Here is a 23,002-nt window from a genome sequence, read left to right on the forward strand (position 1 = left end):
TTTTTTTATTAGCAGTCAAATAACAACGAAGACCAAAATTAATTGTCACGTTTAATCTTTATTTAAATAAATTAGGGCTTTCAAAGTTAACGTGATAATAACGCGTTGCGCAAATTCGTTTTAACGCCACTAATTTCTTCAACGCATTAACGCAACTTGCGATTTTTAGGTTGTGGGTTCAGTTTTAAAGCAAAAGTGAGGATATTGACATCATATGAAACCAGAAAGCCTAAGGAATCCATTAGTACCAACCATGTCATACTAGCTTGTCGCGAAGGAGGTTAAATTGAAATGCTCGCTTGCGCTTCAGCTCATAAACTTTCTCTTTACCCGCCGCCATTTCCTCGCAAGTGACCGATCAGTACTGCACGTGTGCAACTCTAAACAGAGATGAGAAAGAAGCGAGATGGCTCACTCCTTAGCTACTTTCATCATCAGCTCTGGAAAAAAGCAAACAAAGTCGTGCTGAGCGTCACGCAATTTTGTGACTATTCACACACTGCAGTGAGACTGTGTTGGACACACCAAGCTGGCCCAAAGAACTAGCTGGTCCACTCGTTATGATACCTCACATCACATCACTTCACATCACATCACATGCCTCATAACACCTCATGTTTCCTTATGTCCTGTATCGTCACCTCGTGTCACATCACATCACTTCATGTTGCCCCACATCTTCTGTAACAAATCTCTTTCTAATCCAGAAAACATCACGGGAGGACAAACTAAATATTTTATGTTTTTGTTGAAGAAAAGGCGTTTAGTGAAAAAGAAGCGCTGATTCAGCAGATGCTGATTTATCATGCCGAATTGGCTACTAATAAGTACTGATTAGAGCCAACACACCGAAACTACAATTTTACAGTTTTTATTCCGTCAATTTTTCGTCCACAGACGCCCCTGCAGGGTCTCTAGGACAAGCAGTGGGCACCGTGATTATTATGCTCCCTTCCTTTGAGCAGCTGGAGGGCTTACTGAGTGTTTGAGAGTATTAAAGGTGTCACAGTCCAGAATGTCAATTATATAAGTTGATTTTAATTTCCTTTGGCTTACAGTCCTGACAGACACACAAAGCTCCCAGTGTCCGGTGCTGAGGTCTGTTTAGTCAGCGTTACCATTCCCACTCACTCAGTCAGTCAGTCAGCTGTGTGGGTTCGGATGGAGCTGACTGGAAAATAGTGACAACAGCAGCTTCAGCCTTTAAACATCAGTAATAGAGGACAGAATTTCATGTAAGAGAGTATCAATATACTGTGCGTTCTTTGCTCGTGGGCTGCTGCTCCCAGCTTTCAAACCGGAACTAACACGACGCTTTCCATTTATTGTCTATGTAAGCGGCCGTGCAATGCCATCTGGTAACATGGCGGCGTGATTTGAGAAACGGACCATCACCTCGCCCGATCCTCATTTGCATAAACTTGATTTCTAGGCTACTTTATGCAAATCAGGGGCATCCGGCGTAACTCGGCGCCTCTGGAAACTCCCTAGAAACTTTTAAACTAACCGTTGACGATCCAAAATAAAGACGAATTTAGCAACATGGCTTATTTCTTGCATAAAATGTTTTCGGGGAACTATTTACATAATATATGAGAAGAAAGTTTCCAAACAAACCGCCGTGTTGGTTCCGGTTTGAAAGCTGGGAGCAGCAGCCCACGAGGGAAAGCGTTTGCCCAATCAGGTGTCTCGTGCCTTGTGTCTAATGGCGGCCCATCAAGCGTCCAACGCTGTGAAGCAAGGTGATCCCTCGCGATAAAAAACGCCCTTGTGGACACGTACCATGACTCTGTCTTCAGTTCCACTCGCTCACTTGTTTGCTCACACACGTTCTCCGCTGCTCTTTTTCTCTTGCTTAACCACTCACTTACCACATACTCCACATGACCTACGTTACTCTTACAACAGCTCTAGAGAGGGCCATTCGCATTTCATGTCGGCCACCGTAGTTCTTCTACACCCTTGGCACACAGGAGGCTGCAATCTGCAATCTCACCGCTAGATACCGCCAAATGTTTCTCACTTTACCTTTAAAAAAGGTTTGAGATTATATTTGAAATGATCCATGGTAGAGAAGGAAAACAAGAGCTTCAACTGGCAAATCAGTCCTGGTGTTTTAGTATGCTTCACCATACTGTTACATGTAATTGTGTGTTTCTCTTTGGGCTTTTCCACTGAAAGCACTCCAGTTCCCATCTCCTGGGAAACCAGTCTTTTATGCTGGCTGCCAGGCCTTTAGGGCACTGCTTTCCATACTGCACACCCCCCATCACCACCACCACCACCATGTTTACCACGATCACTTTATCTTTCATCTCTACACAATCATCCCCTTCTACTCTTCCTCTATCACTGGACTCATCTCTCTCTGTTGCCTCTCTCTATCTCCTTTTCACCCCATCTTTGCCCCTCAATCTTCTCTCAGATCGACTGGAGTCTGACCTAAATGATTCCTGATTCGTGCTGAAGCAATTGGTTCATGGTATGCCTTAGAATAAAGGCAGATAGTATGAATACTTTCTTATAAATAACGGTTATTCTCTTCTTTAATAATCATATATTTTTCACCTCTGTGTTTAGAGCAATAAATATTGTCAGCACTGAACTTACTATGGAAAAAGAGTTAGGATGGAGCCCTGAAAGACCATTGATTAGGCATACATGGAAGATTTTGGTATGTTTTCATTGCTTAAAAAGTAACTTGCACAACAGGAAAACCGAAACCTCATGTATTTCTGAATTTTCTGCCCAACTTTTCTCCTCTTTGGACCCATTTTAGTGTCATCTGGTTGGGGTACAGATTTATCTCCTCATTATTCTGTTCACTGTTCTCCTCCTTCCTCTCTCTATTCTCCTCCATCTCTTTGAGTTTGATGCTGTGTGACTGGGAGGCCATTGTGTCCTGTCATCAAACACATTGCATACATCCATCCATGCAGAATACACACTAGCACACAGAGGGATGTTTGTAGAAGAAGCTCTCAGTTTGTTGATCCCATTAGACTTGCTCACGCTGATTTTCTTTTTTTCAATAATCATCTGAAAGTATCACAAATAGCTGGTAAAAACCCATGTGGCAAAAATACACTTTCATGTACAGTATGCTTTGAAATATGTAGATATTCATAAAAAAACGTATTATTCTTATCCTTGTAGGTTTTGAACAAGCTGACAGTACTGCAAATTGTCTTGAAATCCCAAACCACGAGACCTTCAAGAAGCTATCGAGGGTCTATGAAAATTTCCCAAGGCACATAAACTGAGCGTGTACTGTAACACAACCTGAAATTACCATCGCCAGAAGTTATCATTATCTTTAGTAAAGGAGGGGGCAGGGACGAGAAATGCTCACAAACACCACCAGGCATTAATTTTGCAACATACAGTAGAAATGCCCGAAATTAGGTTAATGAGATCCATGTTTTTAACCAAAAGCCCTGCAGGACCATTCAAATTCACCTTACGTTATACTGTATATTTGTAGCATGAAGGGCTGCAACCGGCAATTATTTTCATTGTCGATTAATCTGCTGATTATTTTTTCTATAAAATGTCAGAAAATAATGAAAAATGTCCATAAAAGTTCTCTAAAGCCCAAGGTCACGTCTTCAGATTGCTTGTTTTGTCCAGCCAGCAGTCCAAAACCCACAAATATTTAGACAAAGAAAAACAGTAAATCCCCACACTGGAAAAGCTGGAACAAGGGAATATTCGCTTCAAAAATTGCTTAAACGAATAATCTATGATCGACTAATAATTTCATTGACTAATCGTTTCAGTTCTAGACACACTAGCACACAATCGTTTCAGTTCTAGACACCGTTATAGCATGTCTAACCTATCCACCACAAACAGAAGTTATATTCAATTCATTGTCTTCAATCTTTATTGATACCACTATCCATACTTTTCTATTATTTGGCAGAAAGACAAGACAGCAATAAATTCTGGTATTGCTTTTATTGCTTAACTGTTTTATTTCTGAACAACATAATGAAATTTTCCTTAACTTTAGTTTAACGTCAGTTTGCAGGCAATTCAGTTGAATTCAGAAACTTTATTATTAGACAATCGATGTATGTTTGTGCACCAGTGATTTGATTTAAATTGTATTACTGTCGTCTCTCGAGACATAATGTTACGTTATAGGACCTGTTAGTCTCGATAGCAGTATCGATAAGCTTGATCGTCATCCCTAATCTTTATTAGGGAAATTGCAAAAAAGTGTAAGTATTGTTCATTTAAAACCAGCTTTCTTCCTCCAGCCTGACTCAGTTCATAAAGCAGAGTGGTAAGAAAACTGTACGTGGGTTAGTAAGTAAGTAAGCAGGTACTGTATATATTTTATAGCCTGTACTTTCTATCAGTCAGTGCAGAACTCGGAAAATCTGTTATATTTCCGCAGAAACTGTAATAGATTTGTAAATAATAGATCCTCTGCTCACCTCTTAATATTTTATATAGTAGACCAAGCTGACGCACTAAAAGCTTGGAGGCAGTTTTTTTTCTCCAGAGACAGAAAAACACAATATGTGTCAGCAACTGTAACTCAGCAAAAAATTCAAGATTGGTGTAATTATGGATGATTGTTCCCTTGTGCTCCGGCAGTCAGCCATTGTTTTATTGGGTGAAAACTTTTTCTTATATCCATCAACATAACGTCTGCGACAGAGGCTGTGAAACACATTGTCACATTCACTTGGTACTTGCATTCTAAAAGGCACCAACACACCACTCAGGATGCTGTTTACCCGTTTGCATTCATCCTAGTTGGCAGTGGCTTTAAGCACTATGAAAAGGATCTTTAGAAACCTGAAACTGACTAGAGTGGTTCAAGGCCAGGATTTTGAAAACAAATGTTCTCCTTGATTGTAGTTTTCTTTTCACATTGTTATATTAAACTAATTAAATATTGGTGACACAGTGGTGAAGTTGTTGTTTCCGAGGTCAAGAGAATATAAAGTATATAAATTTGATAACACAAGTCACTTTGTAAACCTGTTTAAATTGCTATCCAATCAAATTCACAGACATCCCGCCCCCCCCCTTCTGACACAAAACGATTGATTGCCAATCAGCTGTCAATTCAACAAGTTATGCTGCGTTCAGGTTTGGTTACATCTGTGATGCCGTAACATTAGGTGATGTTAGCAGACTAGCAAACGCACACCAGATTTGACAGTGACCGCAGAAAATAGCCAGGCCAATAAAAGGCAAAAAATATACTATTTTTATGAGGAGTGGAAAGGAATTTTTCCCCGAATGTTAATGACATGTCAGTCAGTAAAAGATGTAACGTCAAACGCCATCTCACTAAAGTCCACAGCAACTTTTCACTTTGCAGCTGGTAGCAGTCTACGAACAGAGAAGGTAAAGGAGCTGAAAACAACGCTTGAAAGACAAAAGTCTCCGTTTACTAAACTGATGAAGAAGGCCAACACTGCAAACAGAGGCTTTGTTTAGTGGAGCACATCCTAACGAAACACAAAAAGCCCTTCACTTATGGCGGGATTGTAATAGAGGTGATGACTGCGGTGGCTGAAACGTTATTAAAGAACCATAAAAGAGAAATTATGTCTGTTATCGGCGATGTGCAGCTTGGTGCTATGAGTAGCTCTCGGACACTTTCATTTTGTCGAATTAGCTCTCAGAGGACAAAAAGTTTAAGACCCCTGGTCTATGATCTATACCCCTGCAATGTAATATTGATGTTTTTATGCATTTTCTCTGGCAGGACTTTGACTGCAAACATGGGGTCGATGCGTATCCTCATCAAGGGAGGGAAGGTGGTCAACGATGACTTCACCCACGAAGCTGATGTCTACATCGAGAACGGCATCATTCAGCAGGTAGACCACATTTACATACCAATGCATTTTAGTCAAGTCCACACATGATAATGTATGCTACATCCTTCATTTTTCTTTACATGCACACACACACACACACACACACACACACACACACTGTGACCCACACACACTCTCTGTCCAGTGCATCCCCAGCTGTTAGTGTGACTCATTTCACAATAATACAGTATGAGGAGAATGAATCGCTCACTGAACTCTGTGGCTCTACAGGATGATAGTGAACGCTATAATTAGCCCACAGAGTGTTGTCATGGAAATAAGCATCAGCTCATGTGAAGAGGATGCATTTGACTCAGAAACCTGGAAAGATCAGCTGTACTTCTACTAAAACACTCCACTATGGCAGCACATGAGCAGCACACTTTACTGATGCTTATTTCCATCAACAGTATTAGAGGATCGTGTCAGTTGGTGCCATCCTGTTAACAAATCAGGGTCCATATGTTACATTAAATGGTTCCTCAGTTTTAAATGAAGCTGAAATAATAATTTTAAGAAGGATTTAAGAATAGTTTTAAAAAGTTTCCATATATTATCATGCTCTGATAAACAACCCTCATATTTCTAAAAGAGAACTATTTAATGATGCATAAGATACTAGCAGTATTGGAAGAACTTAAGAATATATTATACACATGTGAATAAAGGTTCTTTATTCTAATTTGCCTGTATTACTATTAATATTTTAAGTACGGCTGTCAAAGTTAACACGATAATAATGCGTTAACGCAAATTCGTTTTAACACCACTAATTTATTTAACTCAACTTGCGATTTTGAGGTTGTACCGGACTCATGAATGCATCATATGAAACTAGAAAACCTAAAGAATCCATTGGTACCAACCATGTCGTACTAACTTGTCGGGAAGGATGCCATTTTCAGGTCTCTTGACCTCTGACCTCAAGATATGTGAATGAAAATGGGTTCTATGGGTACCAACGAGTCTCCCCTTTACAGACTCCTTTACAAAGAAAGTTTATTTACCCATGTTGATAAAAGTATTAAATACTGATTGACAGCCAGTCCATCTAACAGTTGTTGAGACATTTCAGTCTGGACCAAACCTAATAATCAGAATCAAGCACTCACTGTGGCCGTTATGTGAAACCTGTCTTACACAAAGAACCATTGATTGGCCCTCTTTAATATAACCACTCAGTCTCTGTTCACAAGTTAATGGACTACATTAAAAGTACATCGACCCAAACACCAATGTCCTTTATAGTCTTTATGTATTCTGTGGTTCAGATACACCTTATGTGGACAAAACGCATGTTAATAAAGTTGTATAATTTGTATGCTCGTGTTCTCTGTGGCAGGTTGGAAAAGAGCTGATGATACCAGGCGGGGCTAAGGTGATTGACGCCTCTGGAAAGCTGGTGTTGCCGGGCGGAATAGACACCAGCGTGCATCTGCAGCAGACGTTCATGAACGCCAGCATTCAGGATGATTTCTACAGTGGGACCAAGGTACACACACACACACACACACACACACACACACACACATGACAAGGCTCGTCAGCATGCCAGTGATTAAACACATTTAGAAACCAGAGACAGCTGTCAAACACAGACATGCTTCCCCTCTCTCACTCTCTGTCTTGTCTACATGCAGATCTTCACCCTGCTTCATACAGTACGTTCATCAAGACTAATGACCACATGTGTTGTCACGGTGGTCCGTCCTATAGGAAGCAAACCCAAACAGCTGTCACAAGTTTCTGGTTGAATGCAAAGACTTCTCTTTTTACACACACAGCTGTTCCGTCTTTAATTCGTGCTAAGTTTATTATTATTCATTTTCTAATGCATGCTCTGCATGTTTTCCACTGAGACTCAGAGCAGAGAGGATGATTTAATAATTAGGGGTATTAAAAATTCAAAAGAGGGAGTGGGATTGTTGCCTGCAGCGTTACGTGTTGGAGGATGTTGTGGGCTGTTTTTCTTGTTGTTTATCACTGGGGGGGTTCATATGGGTCCATTTTTGTAGCAAAGCTATTTGCATATGTTTGTGGAGAGATGTGTAGCTATATTTCATTTACAGATTTAAGTACGCATTTACAGATTTTCTACATATTTACAAATCTCAAATCTGATTACACACACACACAGATTCTGAATACACATTTTCAGATTCCTGTACACATTAATAAATCTCAGTACGCATTTAGAGAGTCTTTTACACATTTACAAATAGTTTTGTTACAATAACTGCCCCATAGGTTTAAGTCAAGAGCGGTAACTGGGTGCACAAAGATGTGGCAGTCGCTGTACATACATACTGGAAGCAGAGTGAGTGGTGCAAAGATACAACATAGTGACAGAAATCCATTTTTATAGCCTTGTCTAAAAAAGTCAATTAACAGCAACTGGGCATTTAGGACTAATGATCCTTCTTATGTGGTTCTCTTGGAGAACTACGTCTAACAATTCATCACAGTTACAAAATAATCATTGCACCACTGGATCCCCAGAAGATGAGATTTGTATATGTAGACAGAGTGAGGCAAATGTTTTCCACAAATTAAGCTACAGGTATGTATTGATGGTAGTTTTAGACAAGATACGTCTGCATCGAACATAATCCTAAACTTATCTTGTTTCTTACATAAAGATAATGTTACATATAATGTTGTTATAGTAGGATTTTTTTCAAATATGTCAGATGGAGAAAAGTAAACTTCTATAATGTTTAATTTTCTATCAACGTCGATTTTGCTCATACTGTATAAGATATTACACAGCTGCTATATTTGACAGAAAATGACTGAAAAGATATATTTATCCTGTATTTTGGCTAACTGGTATGTTTCTGCGTACAGTAATATGACGTCAACTCGGCTGGTCGTGTACCAAAATTTACACAGACTTCCTAAGTTGTTGTTCCAACTTGAGGGGGCGTTTTCCCACTCAGGAACACATTTTTCAGATTTTTCCAACACCACATGAATGCAGCATAAGATAAGAATTACAACTCTTATGATTTGGAAATTGCAGTTTTTTCAAATTGTAATTTTAATTTTTAAACAGTGAATTGTTCAGCCCTACACTACAGTGTAATTAACATCAGCTAGACTAATGATATTACCTTCAGGGACATTGCAGTGCTGTATCTCAGTGAAATGCGGTCTGAGTCTGATGGAATGCCAACTGAAATGGGGTGAGAGGACTTTGGGGGGATTGAATCGTCCGTGTGCCAGCTTTACCCCGGCAACCCCCCCAAATCACCAACCCCTACCCACTGACCCTGCTGCCATGGCGACTAACCCCCGCTCTTAGTGTGGAAATCAGAGGGGAGCCAATGTGTATGTGCACGCATGAACATGGCAGTATTGTGTGGTCTCTATGGTGACTGTGTTGCTGCAGCAACGGCTCATGTGCAATTGTGATGAGCCCCAAAACTATTTCTCTCCGCATCCTCTTCCCTCCCTCCTGTCGTTTTGTAACAGTGTGATCCCTCTCACGCTTTCCTTCCTTCCTCCTCTCTTCCCTCCCCCCCACTGTTTCCTCTGCTTCACCCCCCTCTGTCTCTCCAAATACTCCCCTCCGGTGCAGACTCACACTGACCTGCAGCAGGAGGGCCATTTATATAACAGGATCGACTGGTTTTAGTAGTGCTGCAGTGAAGATACAGACCTGTTTTATACATACATTTGTGCATCTTGTATTGAGTCCGAGGAGGGGTTAAATCAGCAGCAACTGGACATGGTTTAGGTTCTTGAAGACGTTCTTGAAAACGTTTCACTTCTCATCCGAAAAGCTTCTTCAGTTCTGAAGAAGCTTTTCGAAAGAGATGTGAAACATCTTCAAGAACCGAAATCATTGCTGCTGCTGATTTAACCCCTCCTCGGATACCATGACCTGGATGACTGAGAAGCTTCACAAACATATCTTGTATTGAGTTTTTGAGTCTGGATATTGAACTGTATTGTGAGCACGCTTAAAGGTCCAGTGTGTAGGATTTGGCGGTATCTAACGGTGAGGTGAGGAGATAGCAACCGAGAGTGTTGGTCTTGGTGAAGCAAGAGAATGAGAGCGCGGTGGCGACGGGAGCGAGTAACGTTATCGACTCCGGCCCAAGCAGGAAAAGTTAACAGAGTTTGGTTTGGCCGTTCTGGGCTACTGTAGAAACATGGCGTTGCAACATGGCAGACTCCGGGAAGAGGACCCGCTCCCTATGTAGATATGAAGACAGCAGCGTTTACCAACCTTTTTCACACCACTCTCGCTCACCACTTAGCTTCATTCCAGATGGCCATGTCGTTGTGAAAATATCCGTGTATTGGAATGATCAGATGAGATGAAGATGAACGGTACGGTGCGGTGCAAGACACACCGCAAAAACTAGGCCAACAGACGGCCCCAAACTGTCCGACCGGTGTGTCAGGGCCTTGAGCGTTGTTAGCACCATTAGCTACGAGCCGTGCGGATGCAATAAGAATGCTCCCAATCTTGCATTTAGCACCTTTAAATGTATATAATGCATTTTCTGAGCTTTAGTAATCAAGCTGAAATGAAGTATGAGGTTACTGTAACACAATGAACTGGCATTTTTTACCCACTAGTATGTAACTTAAGAAGTATAAACTCAGTGAACCTGAAAAAGCAAGACCGCTAGTAAGATAACTATCTAACTCAATTCATTCATTACATCACTTGAAAACCCTTACCAATTATATTTTGTCGTTATTATAATTTCAGAGTTACTGCTGTGGTTCAGATCTGAATTGTTCATAAAGGACAAATATTCAGCTAAAATGGCAGACCAGCTCCTTATCTCTCCCAGCATGCATTTTAATGTCTCTGCAGGCAGGAGAGGCAGAGGGAGGTGAGGAGGAGGAGGAGGAGGAGGAGGAGGGGATGAAAGAAGGTATTCAGCTGTAATGTGAAGTATGAGAGGTGCTGATAGAGGCTGATCAGAGAGCTGCTCTGGTAATCTGTCTGACACTGATAGCCTCTCCCAGAGTCCAACATACAAAGATCCTGTCATCCTCTCAGATCAGCCATGTCTCACCCACACTCACAGTCTGTCTATCTGTTTCACTTTCTCTTCAGGGGATTATCTTCACAGTAGGGGTCGGGGGTCTTTAATAGAGTGGGGGATTCACGATAAAACACTGTTTGGGGTTTATGTGTCACAATCACTTTAGCTGTGGTGTCAATGATCAGTAATATGTTTAAGGAACCAAAGGGGGGGGAGTAGGGCATGTCGCGTTTACTGTGGCTTGACAAGAGAGCTGTTCAATTGAAACCATGTAGATGATATGATGGTGTAGTGTCTTATAACAGGATATATAACAGAATCAGGTACATCATATCTGTAGAAATGTGTGTTTTGTTACATTATGGTCCATCTAAATACAACAAAAAATGTGTTTCTGTCAGCTGTATGATAAATGCCACATCATGCTTACTTAAAGGTATAGTTTGGGTGTTTTGAAGTGGGGTTGTATGAGGTACTTACCATAGTCAGTGTATTACCGACAGTAGATGACGGTTGGCACGCCCCCAGTTTGGAGAAACAGACAGGAGCACCAGCATGGAAGCAAAGCAATGTACTGCTGTGGAGGGGGGCAGCAGAAAAATGCATTTTAGCCACCTAAAAGAAAGGCTCACCTAAAATGATCAATATCAGTTGAAGTGCACGCTTCTTCTTTTTGGTGTCTAAAATGCGTTTTGCTGCTGGCTTCATCCACAGCAGTACATCGCTTTGCTCCTGTGCTGGTACTCCTGTCTGCTTCTCCAAACTGGGGGTGTGCCGACCGTTATGATAATATCTTACAGTAATCTGGCCAGATTTCATATTTTTGGAAATTTTTGCATCTTGACTTGAATTAAAAATACATGATGGTGGTTTCATTCTGCCCAGCAACACCAGTTACAAGCAGTTTCATCAGAACAATACTGACTGACTACGTATTATGAACCACCTGTCAGTGATGATTTGGTGATTCTTTGATCTCTTCAGCAGATTTGTAATGTAGAGCATCTAAATTTGGATGTTTATTTGGTGACTGTAGATACAGATGCAGCCTAAAAAGAGGAGACAGGACAGGATGAAATGTCTTTCATCCTGTCCTGTCACAGTTTCTTTATTCCAGCTTGGCAGAGAAAAGTCTGCTACTGGCCTCTGCAACACTCACACTGATGAAAATGCACAATTATAATGTTCAGTATGCTCTACTGTATCTACACGTGGCTTTAGGAGGAAGCAATAGCCACGACTTTTAGCTCTTTTTAGCTCTTCTCTTGCTTTATTTCTCTCTCTTTTCCTGCTCGTCCAAGCCCCTGTTTTGAGAAGTGTTCTGGCAGTAAATCTTAATTAAGGCCGTGCAGACAGATATTATAAATCCCACAATCCCCAGCTGTGTCCATGCCCCCTGATCTCTCCCACACACACACACTGACAGTGATCAATGACACTTTTAAGGCACACACTTATGCAGAGGCCTTCGATGCTGACGCTGCAGATGATTCGGACTGGTTACTATGGTAATGGGAAACCTGACAGCCCATTGGCTGGTGGAACTGTCACTCAAAAGCAGATGACCCCGCCCCTGTCTGCGCCACGTCTGGAGCGTGGAGGAACGACTCCACGCTGACACATAAACCAGGGTTGTGTTCAAATTTAGTAACATTTCAGTCAGGCTATGTCGTAGAAATTATACTGAATTAATGCTTCAGTTTTGGTTGTGGACACATGTTTTTCATATGAGCTGAAATGAATTGAAGAAAGTCTGCAGGGACAGAGCACGTTACAAAAGCAATGTTTTACCGCTCACTGTTCATTTCCTATTCCATAAATGATTATTGCCATGACTCCTCAGTGCAATATCCCTGTTAGGCTCTGTTAGAGAGGATATTGAATGGGCGGTTGTGACTTCGTGTGCAATTTTCGATGGAGGAAGAGGAGGAGGAGGAGAGTGGGGACATATGACAGGCATGGCTGAGCAGTATCTGTTGTCATGGCTACGCAAAAGTGCATTTACCATTCAGCCGACTGAGACGAGTCACCGCAGACCACTCCCTCCTCTAAATCAGTCCTCCATCTTTCCTCTCATTCTCCTCTGTGTCCTCTCCTCTCTAACTTTATCCCTTTCTTCATCAGTCCTTTCACATCATCTTCTTTTGCTGCTGTCTTGGAGTTGTTGAAGACAGATTCAGAAAAATTAAAGGTTCTCGATACAATATTCGGAGCATTAATATAGCAGCAAACAACTGTTTGTTATGTAAAAACAAAAATTAAAATGTTCTGGTATTGTGGAAAAACTTTTGGAAAAGGATATTTATGTAAGCAGTTTGGTTTTATTTATGTGACATGCTAAACATTTGGCCCTCTCCATATGGGACTATAAGACACTGCTATCCATCAATATAACAAGACACATAAAAAAAAACAACATTTTAAATAAATTGTACAGAAGAGCAGAAGAAAGAAAAGAAATGCTACAAGCTTAAGCTGACTTAAATGTTTTGTAAATTTTGAACAGCCAGTCTTTGTGCATCATCTATGTTTAAAAAACAAAACAATTTACACAACTATTAACAAGTAGACTTAATGATGATGAGAAAACAGTTCATGAGGAAGACCTATTGTTCATTGTCACCAGGACAAACAGAGTCTATGTGCTTTACAGTGGAATCATTGTTCTCTCCTCTAATCAATCTCTCATTTCTCTTCCTCTGCCTCCCTCCTTCCTTCCTATTTCCTCACCTCTCCTCACCCCCTCACCTCACCAGGCGGCTCTGATGGGTGGTACCACCATGGTGATGGCTCTGGCCCTGCCTGAACAACACTGCTCCCTGCTGGACGCCTACGAGAATTGCCGAGCTCTGGCCGACGCCAAGGCGTGCTGCGACTACGCTCTGCATGTCGGGGTGACTTGGTGGGGACCGAAGGTAAGACCCAAAGAGGGGTCAACATGTGAGATACAGCATGGAAATACTTTATCTTTCAAAACTCTTTTGCTCCTCAAGCTTTTATCCTCGCTGAATGAATAATAAACTGTTTTCATATCTGGGTGAAATGTGTAATGACCTAGATTGAACCTCACATGAACTGGGTTAACACACATGCTCAGTGGGCACATTAGGCAGATTCTATGAGTCAACGGGCCTCATTCAGCCTTTGGCTTTAATATCTGTGCTGTATCATCTGCTGACTGTGTGCATGTGCCACATCGTATTATACATAGTAAAAGGTTTAATGCCAGAAAATCTAGCTGTTAATGACATCCTTGTAATACAGTGATGCAGTGTTGTAGTCAAGACCTCCTAAACCAAGACCAAGTCATGACCAAGACCAGGGCATATCGAAAACCAAGACAACACCAAGACCAGACCCGTGCGAGTCCCACACTGCGTGACACACTTACGATTAATTGTGGAACATGCAAAAACCATAAGCACTCCTCAAATTGATCTGAAAGAGCCACATTCCCATAAAATCACCCACAGAAAACAAATGATTCCTCTTCATTCACCTCTTTTATAGCCATATAAACTGTATATGTGTGTGTGTATGAATGTACCATGAGAAATGTCTTGATAAAATAATCAAAAGGCATTGCAGAGGTGAATTTTATGAGGGAATTTTCTTTTGTTTTCTCTGAGCAATCACAGTAATGATGTTAACAAATAAATCAATGCATGATAAAAAAATAATAATAATTTCCATCTGCAGCTTATTTGGTTAGTAGCATTGATTTTGTGTCACGTGATCATCTGCCGGTATAATGGCCTTTTAAATGAAGGAACTACATATGCAGTATTACTCAAGTATTCTCCTTCATTTGGATTTTGATGACCCCTTTTTACTGCAGTATAGTTGGAGTATTTTATCTGCTTACCGTATAGTTTCTGTTTGCTGCATTTTGAGTGAATTAAACAGATTTCTCTATGTGGTGAATGTCTGTGAATGCAGTGTGATCTCATTCTGGCTGCTCTCCAAGCTCATTTCATGCCCCATATAACAAACACACACTAACACAGTTTCTAATTCCCTCCTTTCCCACATTCCCACTGGCTGATGCTCTTCATTGTCAGCCTTTGCCAATAATACAAACCAGAACACTCTCTTTGACCCCTGACCTTTGTCCTGTGATCAGGTGCGTAGCGAGATGGAGACCCTGGTGAGGGAGCACGGAGTGAACTCGTTCCAGATGTTCATGGCCTACAAAGATATGATGATGCTGAGGGACTCGGAGCTCTACCAGACGCTGCAGACCTGTAAGGACATCGGGGCCATCGCTCGCGTCCACGCTGAGAACGGAGAGCTGGTGGCAGAGGTGCACATCAAATAACCACATGCATATTCCTCCATTTTTCCTTTTAATAAAAGATGTTCAGCACAGTGAAATATAATTGTATTTGTCTGTCATGAAAGTTAATTCATTGCTGAATATTTTTATGTCTGACATTAGCTATTTTATCCACATATGTAGTAACATTTGGACGCTGTATTTATCTGTCTGTGCGTATTTTTTTATATTGTTTGTGTGTGTTGTTAGGGTGCCAAAGAGGCTCTGGATTTGGGCATCAATGGACCAGAGGGTATTGAGATCAGTCGACCAGAGGAGGTAAATTTACATCAGAGGTCATTTCTCATCACTCAGTTATATTTCATTTAGTTAATGCCCTGTTAAAGTTACATGAATATAAAGCAGTTTCTGCTCTTTTTTCATTTCGGTATCCTTAAAATGTTGATAAGAAAACAAACATTTAAGAGTATTAAAGTTATTGTTTTCATCACAATGAAAATTAGAAAGGGAAATCGGAAGCCTGATTTTGACGAAACTTGTCGGGATGATGAGTTGTGTTAAAAACAGTAACTGGCTGGATGGAGATGCTATAGTTCAGATTTTTTGAAGTGAGGTTGTATGAGGTACTTATCCATAGTCAGTGTATTACCTACAGTAGATGACGGTCGGTACGCAGACAGGAGTACCAGCACGGAAGCAAAGCAATGTACTGCTGTGGACGGGCCCGGCAGCAAAATGTATTTTAGCCACCTAAAAGTTAAATCAATATTATTAAACTATTGATAAGTATCTCATACAACCCCACTTAAAAAAATCCAAACGATCCCTTCAAAGGTAAAAATGCTCATTTTGAAAGGACCCAACCATGTTAAATTAATTTGAAAGGTGATACACAAACATCCAACTTTCCTTACTTACAATGAAATGTCTAATTCCCATAACGATAAATAAGCTGACTATGACCACACACATATTGTTGCTTCTTTGGATAGAAGTTCATGATAAACACCTAAAAATATAAATCCATTGAATACTTATTAAAGCTCTGTGTCTTATTGTCTACAGCTGGAGTCTGAGGCTACTCACAGAGCTGTCACCATCGCCAACAGGGTAAACAGATGCAAACCCAGATTTTAATATCCTGTCTGTGTGCATGTGTCTGTATGTTACTGATAAAATGAATGAATGCTCTTGTGTTTGCAGGCTCACTGCCCGATCTACCTGGTGAATGTGTCCAGTATGTCTGCTGGAGACATGATTGCTGCTGCTAAGATGCAAGGTGAGAAAGATGACAGTTGTGATGATATAAAGTAGATGAAGGTGATAATCTTGTAACAAACATTTTGTTTTGTCTCTGCAGGTAAGGTGGTCCACGCAGAGACCACAGTAGCTCACGCCGTGCTGAACGGGATGCAGTATTACCACCAGGAATGGGCTCACGCTGCCGCCCACGTCATCGTCCCTCCTCTCCGTCTCGACCCCAACACACCCAGCTACCTCATGGGCCTGCTGGCCAAGTACGTGCTCAAATACAGTACTGACATCACACATTTTTTAGTGATTATACAGATTGATAACTTGCATATCCTGTTTCCAGTGACTCTCTGAGTGTGGTGGCATCAGAGCACCGTCCATTTGGCATCAAGCAGAGAGCTTTGGGCAAGGACGACTTCACAAAGATCCCTCATGGAGTGGCTGGAGTCCAGGACAGGATGAGTGTCATTTGGGAGAGGGGAGTGGTACGTACACACAAACACATACACAAACTTCTTGCAAGCGGTCTCGGACCGGTTGTTTTGGTCCGCACCACTGCCCAAACGAACCACAACAGAGTTCGATTAAAATTGACTAAATGTTGGCTTGTGAAAGTGCCCTTAGTGACAATAACAGGAAGGGACCATGTGCATTGTACCAAAACACAGAAGTGGACTACTATTCAATGCGAGTAGCAGTCAGCGAGTAGTTTTGAAAGGCCAGGCTTTTGTCGTGTGTGCAGCACGTGCCGATCTCATCCTCTGAACTGCACAACTATGGGTGATAAACCCGGAGGCCCGGCGAGAGGTTTGTTCTCGAAAATATAAACAATAATAGGCATAATGCAAAGGTTGACTCGTACAGGCTTTGGATCTTGCGATTGGGTAGTTTATTTCTACACTGTAGCGACAACATAAACAAATGTCACGTAGATGATAAGTCAAGTGTACTCGGGTACGGAACAACATTACTAATGTGAAAGCTGAGCAGCGGGGGAATGGAGAGGGGGGTAATCGTACTCGGGCACGGTATGAATCAATCATACCTAATATGAAAACATCCTTAATAAAATTCACAGATTAATATCAAAATGCCTTAGCTGTGTTTTTCCTTACATGTTTTGAATACATTAATACCTGCAGGTTACAGGGAAAATGGATGAGAATCGTTTTGTGGCAGTGACGAGCTCTAACGCTGCAAAGATCTACAACCTGTACCCACGCAAGGGTCGCATCATCCCCGGGGCCGATGCTGATTTGGTGGTCTGGGACCCGGATGCAACGAGGTACACAGATATATTTATAACATGGAGATGTGGCTCACAAACACAGATGACTCATCATTGCTTCTTGATTTAGAGCCGAACAAACACGCAGGTATTAATGGCTGTTGTGTCCGTGCAGGACTATCTCTGTGAGCACTCAGGTGCAGGGTGGAGACTTCAACCTGTACGAGGGGATGCGCTGCCACGGCGTTCCCCTGGTAACCATCAGCCGAGGACGTCTGGTGTGCGAGAACGGCGTGTTCATGTGTGCCGAGGGATCCGGAAAGTTCTACCCTCAGCGCACCTTCCCTGACTACCTCTACAAGAAGATGGTGCAGAGAGAAAAGGTGTGTTCACTTTCATTCACTCAGATCAATTTATGAAGGCTGAATCAAAATATGGTACTAAAAGTTTCTCATAAAGTCATGTAGGCCTGACACCAGGACTCTGATGCTGTGCTTCGCTGTGTCAGCTGACAGCCAACCTACTGCCAACACAGCCATCATACTGAGTCGAACTGCACTGGTTTGACAGTGTGTATAAAGGATTTAATGCTCCTGCTCTCTCTGCACGCTGACACTGTTTTTCTGCTGCTGCTGTCGGCAAAATCCTCCTCCACCAGCCTCTGCTCTGTTTTAGCTACACTGATGGTTTATACTGCTAACTTTATGGGAATTACTTTTCCATGCTCTCTGAATTTTACACTGTATATGTCACATGTCAAGTTATTTATATATCCCAGAATTATAGATTTGTCTCATCCCATGTTTTTATACTTAGGGCTTGTTATTTATAAACAACATATCACTGTTTATAATACTGAAATTACAATTTTAAAATACATACTGATGTAGTTTTCTTGTTTTTACTGAACATTTTTCTGAGCTGTGCTCTCTGTTAGATGGCCATGTTTGAAGTAAACCCTGCATATTTCACAACAGCAATGTGACGCATTTGGGAGCATACGGTCAGAATATCTGGGTCAGCTTAAACTGGTCGGCTCCAGTGTTCATTTTGGCATGTATTTGAGATTTCTTCTTAGTCTTAAAATGAAAATGCGTATTAATTTTAGTCTTTTTTATCCTTTGTAGTTTTAGTCCAGTTTTAGTTGCTGAAAAGTCATTTTTATTTAGTCTTAGTCCTGTGTCAAATGTCATTTTTAGTGTTTAATGGCATCGCTGCTGTCTTGTCATTGTCTCGTCTTACTCATGGAAAAAAAGGTAGTTGATGAACATATTTCGTCATAGTTTTCGTTAGCGAAATTAATACTAGTCTGCTTCTTTTAAAAAATATGAATAATTTTCAGTCAGAAACTGTAAAAGCCAAACTCTATGAGCTTTATTCCTCTTCTTGAGGATGCTCCTTAAGATTAGAACCATAACTGTCAGGTCAAATAAACATGTTGTCATTTCCATTTGCACTTCATGATGAGAGTGTTATTAATAGGACTGTTATTATTGTATCTATTACTTAATACCTTCTCTAGCCAAGAACACCACATGATAAAGTTTGTGTTCACATTCCTTCATGAAGAGATTTCAATTTAAGAACCAATTTTAGTTGAACTTTTTTATCAAAAATGGTTAAAAATCCCAAGCATGTATCTATGTGTGTATGTACTATATTTACTCTCAACGTTTAACCTCTAACCTCCTTCCTCTCTGCTTCAGACTCAGGCTTATAAAGGAGTTGACAGGGATGCCTACTCCGGTGATGTGGCCAAGGTGGCAAACACTATAAAGAAGGAGTTCGGTTTGGGCCCCATAGACGGAGAGGCGACCGACAAAGGCGTTCCTCGCGGGCACCAGGGAGTCCGAGACCTCCATGAGTCCTCCTTTAGCCTGTCAGGTAGGCTGGAATAAAGCCAAAAGCATTGTGCTTGTTTAGTAAAAACGCTCATAACTGTAATATTGGTGATTTTGTATGTTTTTCTCAGGGTCTCAGGTCGATGACCACATCCCGAAGAGGTCCTCCGCCCGGATCCTGGCCCCTCCTGGCGGCCGCTCCAGTGGCATCTGGTAATCTCTGCTGCCGGAGCTTCACCCGTCCGAGTCTCCTTGTTTTGTAAAATTTTGAGCAACCAGGAAAACTGCACTGATTTTCAATCACAGGATTAAAGTAAAAGAGAGGAAAATAAATTGAAGCTGTGATTGGTGAAGACTTAACTGATGATCAGTGATCTGCCAAAGTGACTTTTACGAATCTAATTTGTGTCTTAATTGGAGCGACTGACCTGAATAATTACACGAGAGAGTGAAGGGCTATCTATGAATTTAAAATGTTTCGCCAAATTCAAGCTGATCATACTAACATTGACAAAGTCTGCTCATTACCACCCTGCTCGTATCCCGCGAACAAACGCAAACTAAACTAAACTGTGAAAGATCAAAACCAGTACAGTTTTTGATGGTTTGAACTGAAAGTGATGTCGACTGAATTATTTAAAAAATAGTAGAACTGGATTCAGTGAAATATCTATTATACCCCTGTCACACTCACTCACAAGCATACAGCACACTGTAGACACCATAGCTTTAGACTCATATGTGTGGATTCTGTTTGTGATTAAACACCCGCTGTGCTCGGCTTCCTGCTGCACCGGGGGCTCCTCTAACAGTGTTTTTATTTCCAATGGGTGAACCGTGCTGTGTGGTGATGAAATCCAACTGCTTCAAACACTGTGTGATTTTACAGCTACACTCTCTAAATAGAGTCATCCTTATGTTTTCACTGCCTCTGACTGAAACAACACTCACATATCCCTGAAACATCCTGCCTCACCTGCAATGTGGCACGGTCTAAAGACCGAGTTACACAAGTATACAACCTGCGGGCTGACCTCGGATCACAACTGACCCCAATACTGATCCCACAACAGATAAATGTAGTCTGTCATGGAAACATGGTATCTATAGACCTTGCAAAGTGCTAGAAGACTGAAGAGAAGTCAGTTTCTTAAAGTAAGGGTGAAGAGTATGTGATTTAAAAAGAAGAAACAGTTTTCTGTTACTTTGCTGCTGATAATACAGAACATAAGAATAAGCCTTGATGTAGTTTACATCAATAAAGTTGAGTGCGCTGCCTTTTCAGATCACTTTCTGAGTGAAAACAGGATCTACTGCAAACATCAGGGGCCTCATTTATCAAAATGTGCATAAAACAAGTGTAAATCTGTGCGTAATAAACTGCCCGTAGGCATAGGAAAGATTTAATTAAATTAAAATGAGCATGATCAGGCTCATTTACATAAAGAAAAAGCGATATATACTTAATATATATCCCATTGTTTTGCTTTTATAGCACACAGCTTTACTGTTTCGGTTCATTCTCGCTGCTCCGTTTTCAGGAATAAAGCTCTGATAAACTCATCGTACGCTGCCCTTCCAGCACCAAACGACAGACTGACATAGTTAGCAACTAGCAAGCGAAGAAAAGGGAACATTTAGCAGCTAAAGAGACTGGTGTTTTCCCTCAGGGGCTGGTAGAGACCAAAACAGAGTTAGAAGGAGAGTGAATATTGGACGTAGATTAATTAAGTCGCCATTAATGCAGCTTTAATGAAGCACTATTGACTATTCGAAGGACTATTTGTTGTGGAAAAATGTTGCAATTTAGAAAGTAAATGACAAAAATCAGCGATGGCGAGGTTGCTAAATAAGGTTCAGCAAAACCAGAAGATTTTATTTGGCACTTTCGCAAGTGGCTTGTCCATTTAAGACTTTCATTTAGGATCTACGACATTGTCACTTGAAAAGATTGGATAATCCTAAATCGTCCTAATAGTAGTATATGTATCTGCCACTAAGGGCTTGTTACACACCCATGAACATTAGTAGTTTTAAATGTTTCATCAGGCACAAAAAGAATCTAATATATCTGATTCTCTGCGTTGAAAATTAGTGTTTGCACAGTTTACATATAAAATTGTCCGTACGCACAGCTGATAAATGAGGCCCCCAGATTATGCATAGAGGGCCCACAAGTAACCGCAAGAAATCATATTACGTTGTTGAGTTTCAGAAGCATCTCGGGGATCGTATTTTGGAAGTAAACTTCCTGTTTGTGGGAAAATCAAAATGGATTTATTGTTATGAGAGCAGCGAGTCTCCACAGAGCAGGAAGATTGAGCTGCACAGTCTGAAGAAAAAACACTGATCCTCTCACCTCCTGATAATGTCTCATTCCTGCCTATCAGTATTATATTTATACATGACCACGTCTCCTCGTCTGTGATCTATATATTTAGGATGTTTGTTTGTTTTTTGTTTTTTTAGCTGAAAGAATAAATGTGCCAATGTGAATCACCCGTGCGACACCCCCTCACCCATGCATGAAGAGCACCACGTGGAGACGGAGGAGAGGAAAATCTCTCCACAGGCTCACAACAACTGGTGCTGTTTTTTTACTCTTACCTACAACAACGCTGTTTTATTGTTGGATGGTTTTGTTGTTTTGAAGGCACTGTGACTGGTCGATGGCTGTGTGTGTTTGTAGATTCTTGTCGTGTTGGACAGTGAACCTGTTGAATCTGTACGTGGCTGCTTGTTTCTTACCACACGACTAACGGCAAAGGAATAAAGTGATGAAAAATAACATCTTGATTCGTACGTGTCACCTTTTGTTCCTAAAACGCCTCGAAAGATTTGTGGTCACAGTTGTATTATGTAAAAACAAAAGTACAATTTAGCAATTAATTAACACATGTAACAGAAAAAGAGCACAATGAGACAATATAAAACTCTTTATACTGACTCTTGAGTAAGTAGTAGATTTACTCAAGAATTTTACTTAAGTGTAATTTTGACATAGAAAAAAAATTACAATATGTAGTGAAGTAGAAGTATAAAGTAGCAGAGATGTTAATACTCAAGTAAATAAAGTACCTCAAAAATACAGCACTGATTTTAAGTACATGCTGCTGATGATACTTTTGTACTTTTACTTAAGTAACATTTTGAATTCAGGACTTTTACTTCTAATGGAGTATTTTTTATTATTATTATATTATATATATATATATATAGAGAGAGAGAGAGAGAGAGCGAGATAGATAGATAGATAGTAACTTTATTGATCCCGAGGGAAATTCAAGTTTCCAGCATCACAGTTCCATAGTGCAAAACATGTTAGTAAAAAGGCAGTAAAAAAGTTAGTAGTACAAAGTACAAAAACATATACCAGATATAAAAATACAAGGAGATAAAGAAAACTGTTAAAACTGAATATAGTGCAGGGTAACAGCTGTGATACACAACTATTAAAAAAGTGAATATAGTGCATAAGAGATTGTTAAAAATGAGTATATATATATATATATATATGTATGTATATATATATATACTCATTTTTA

The 23,002-nt window shown here is 40.7% G+C and overlaps 1 protein-coding gene across 1 annotated transcript in view; it reads left to right on the forward strand.

Annotated features, from left to right (window-relative positions):
* LOC119476905 (dihydropyrimidinase-related protein 5-like) overlaps positions 1-22,247 on the forward strand; it is a 28,623-nt gene extending 6,376 nt beyond the window's left edge. The window contains exons 3-16 of the mRNA XM_037750555.1: positions 5,735-5,849; positions 7,192-7,341; positions 13,615-13,773; positions 14,982-15,161; positions 15,384-15,452; positions 16,200-16,244; positions 16,338-16,413; positions 16,495-16,651; positions 16,732-16,873; positions 17,531-17,673; positions 17,792-17,999; positions 19,323-19,500; positions 19,589-19,670; positions 21,927-22,247. Of these exons, the coding sequence (XP_037606483.1) occupies positions 5,751-5,849; positions 7,192-7,341; positions 13,615-13,773; positions 14,982-15,161; positions 15,384-15,452; positions 16,200-16,244; positions 16,338-16,413; positions 16,495-16,651; positions 16,732-16,873; positions 17,531-17,673; positions 17,792-17,999; positions 19,323-19,500; positions 19,589-19,670; positions 21,927-21,930 (1,692 nt within the window). The 5' untranslated portion in view covers positions 5,735-5,750 and the 3' untranslated portion in view covers positions 21,931-22,247. The remainder of the gene's footprint in view (positions 1-5,734; positions 5,850-7,191; positions 7,342-13,614; positions 13,774-14,981; positions 15,162-15,383; positions 15,453-16,199; positions 16,245-16,337; positions 16,414-16,494; positions 16,652-16,731; positions 16,874-17,530; positions 17,674-17,791; positions 18,000-19,322; positions 19,501-19,588; positions 19,671-21,926) is intronic.
* The last annotated feature ends 755 nt before the right edge of the window (positions 22,248-23,002 follow it).

The sequence above is a fragment of the Sebastes umbrosus genome, chromosome 18 (assembly GCF_015220745.1).
Source record: "Sebastes umbrosus isolate fSebUmb1 chromosome 18, fSebUmb1.pri, whole genome shotgun sequence".
In the NCBI taxonomy this organism is placed as follows: domain Eukaryota; kingdom Metazoa; phylum Chordata; class Actinopteri; order Perciformes; family Sebastidae; genus Sebastes; species Sebastes umbrosus.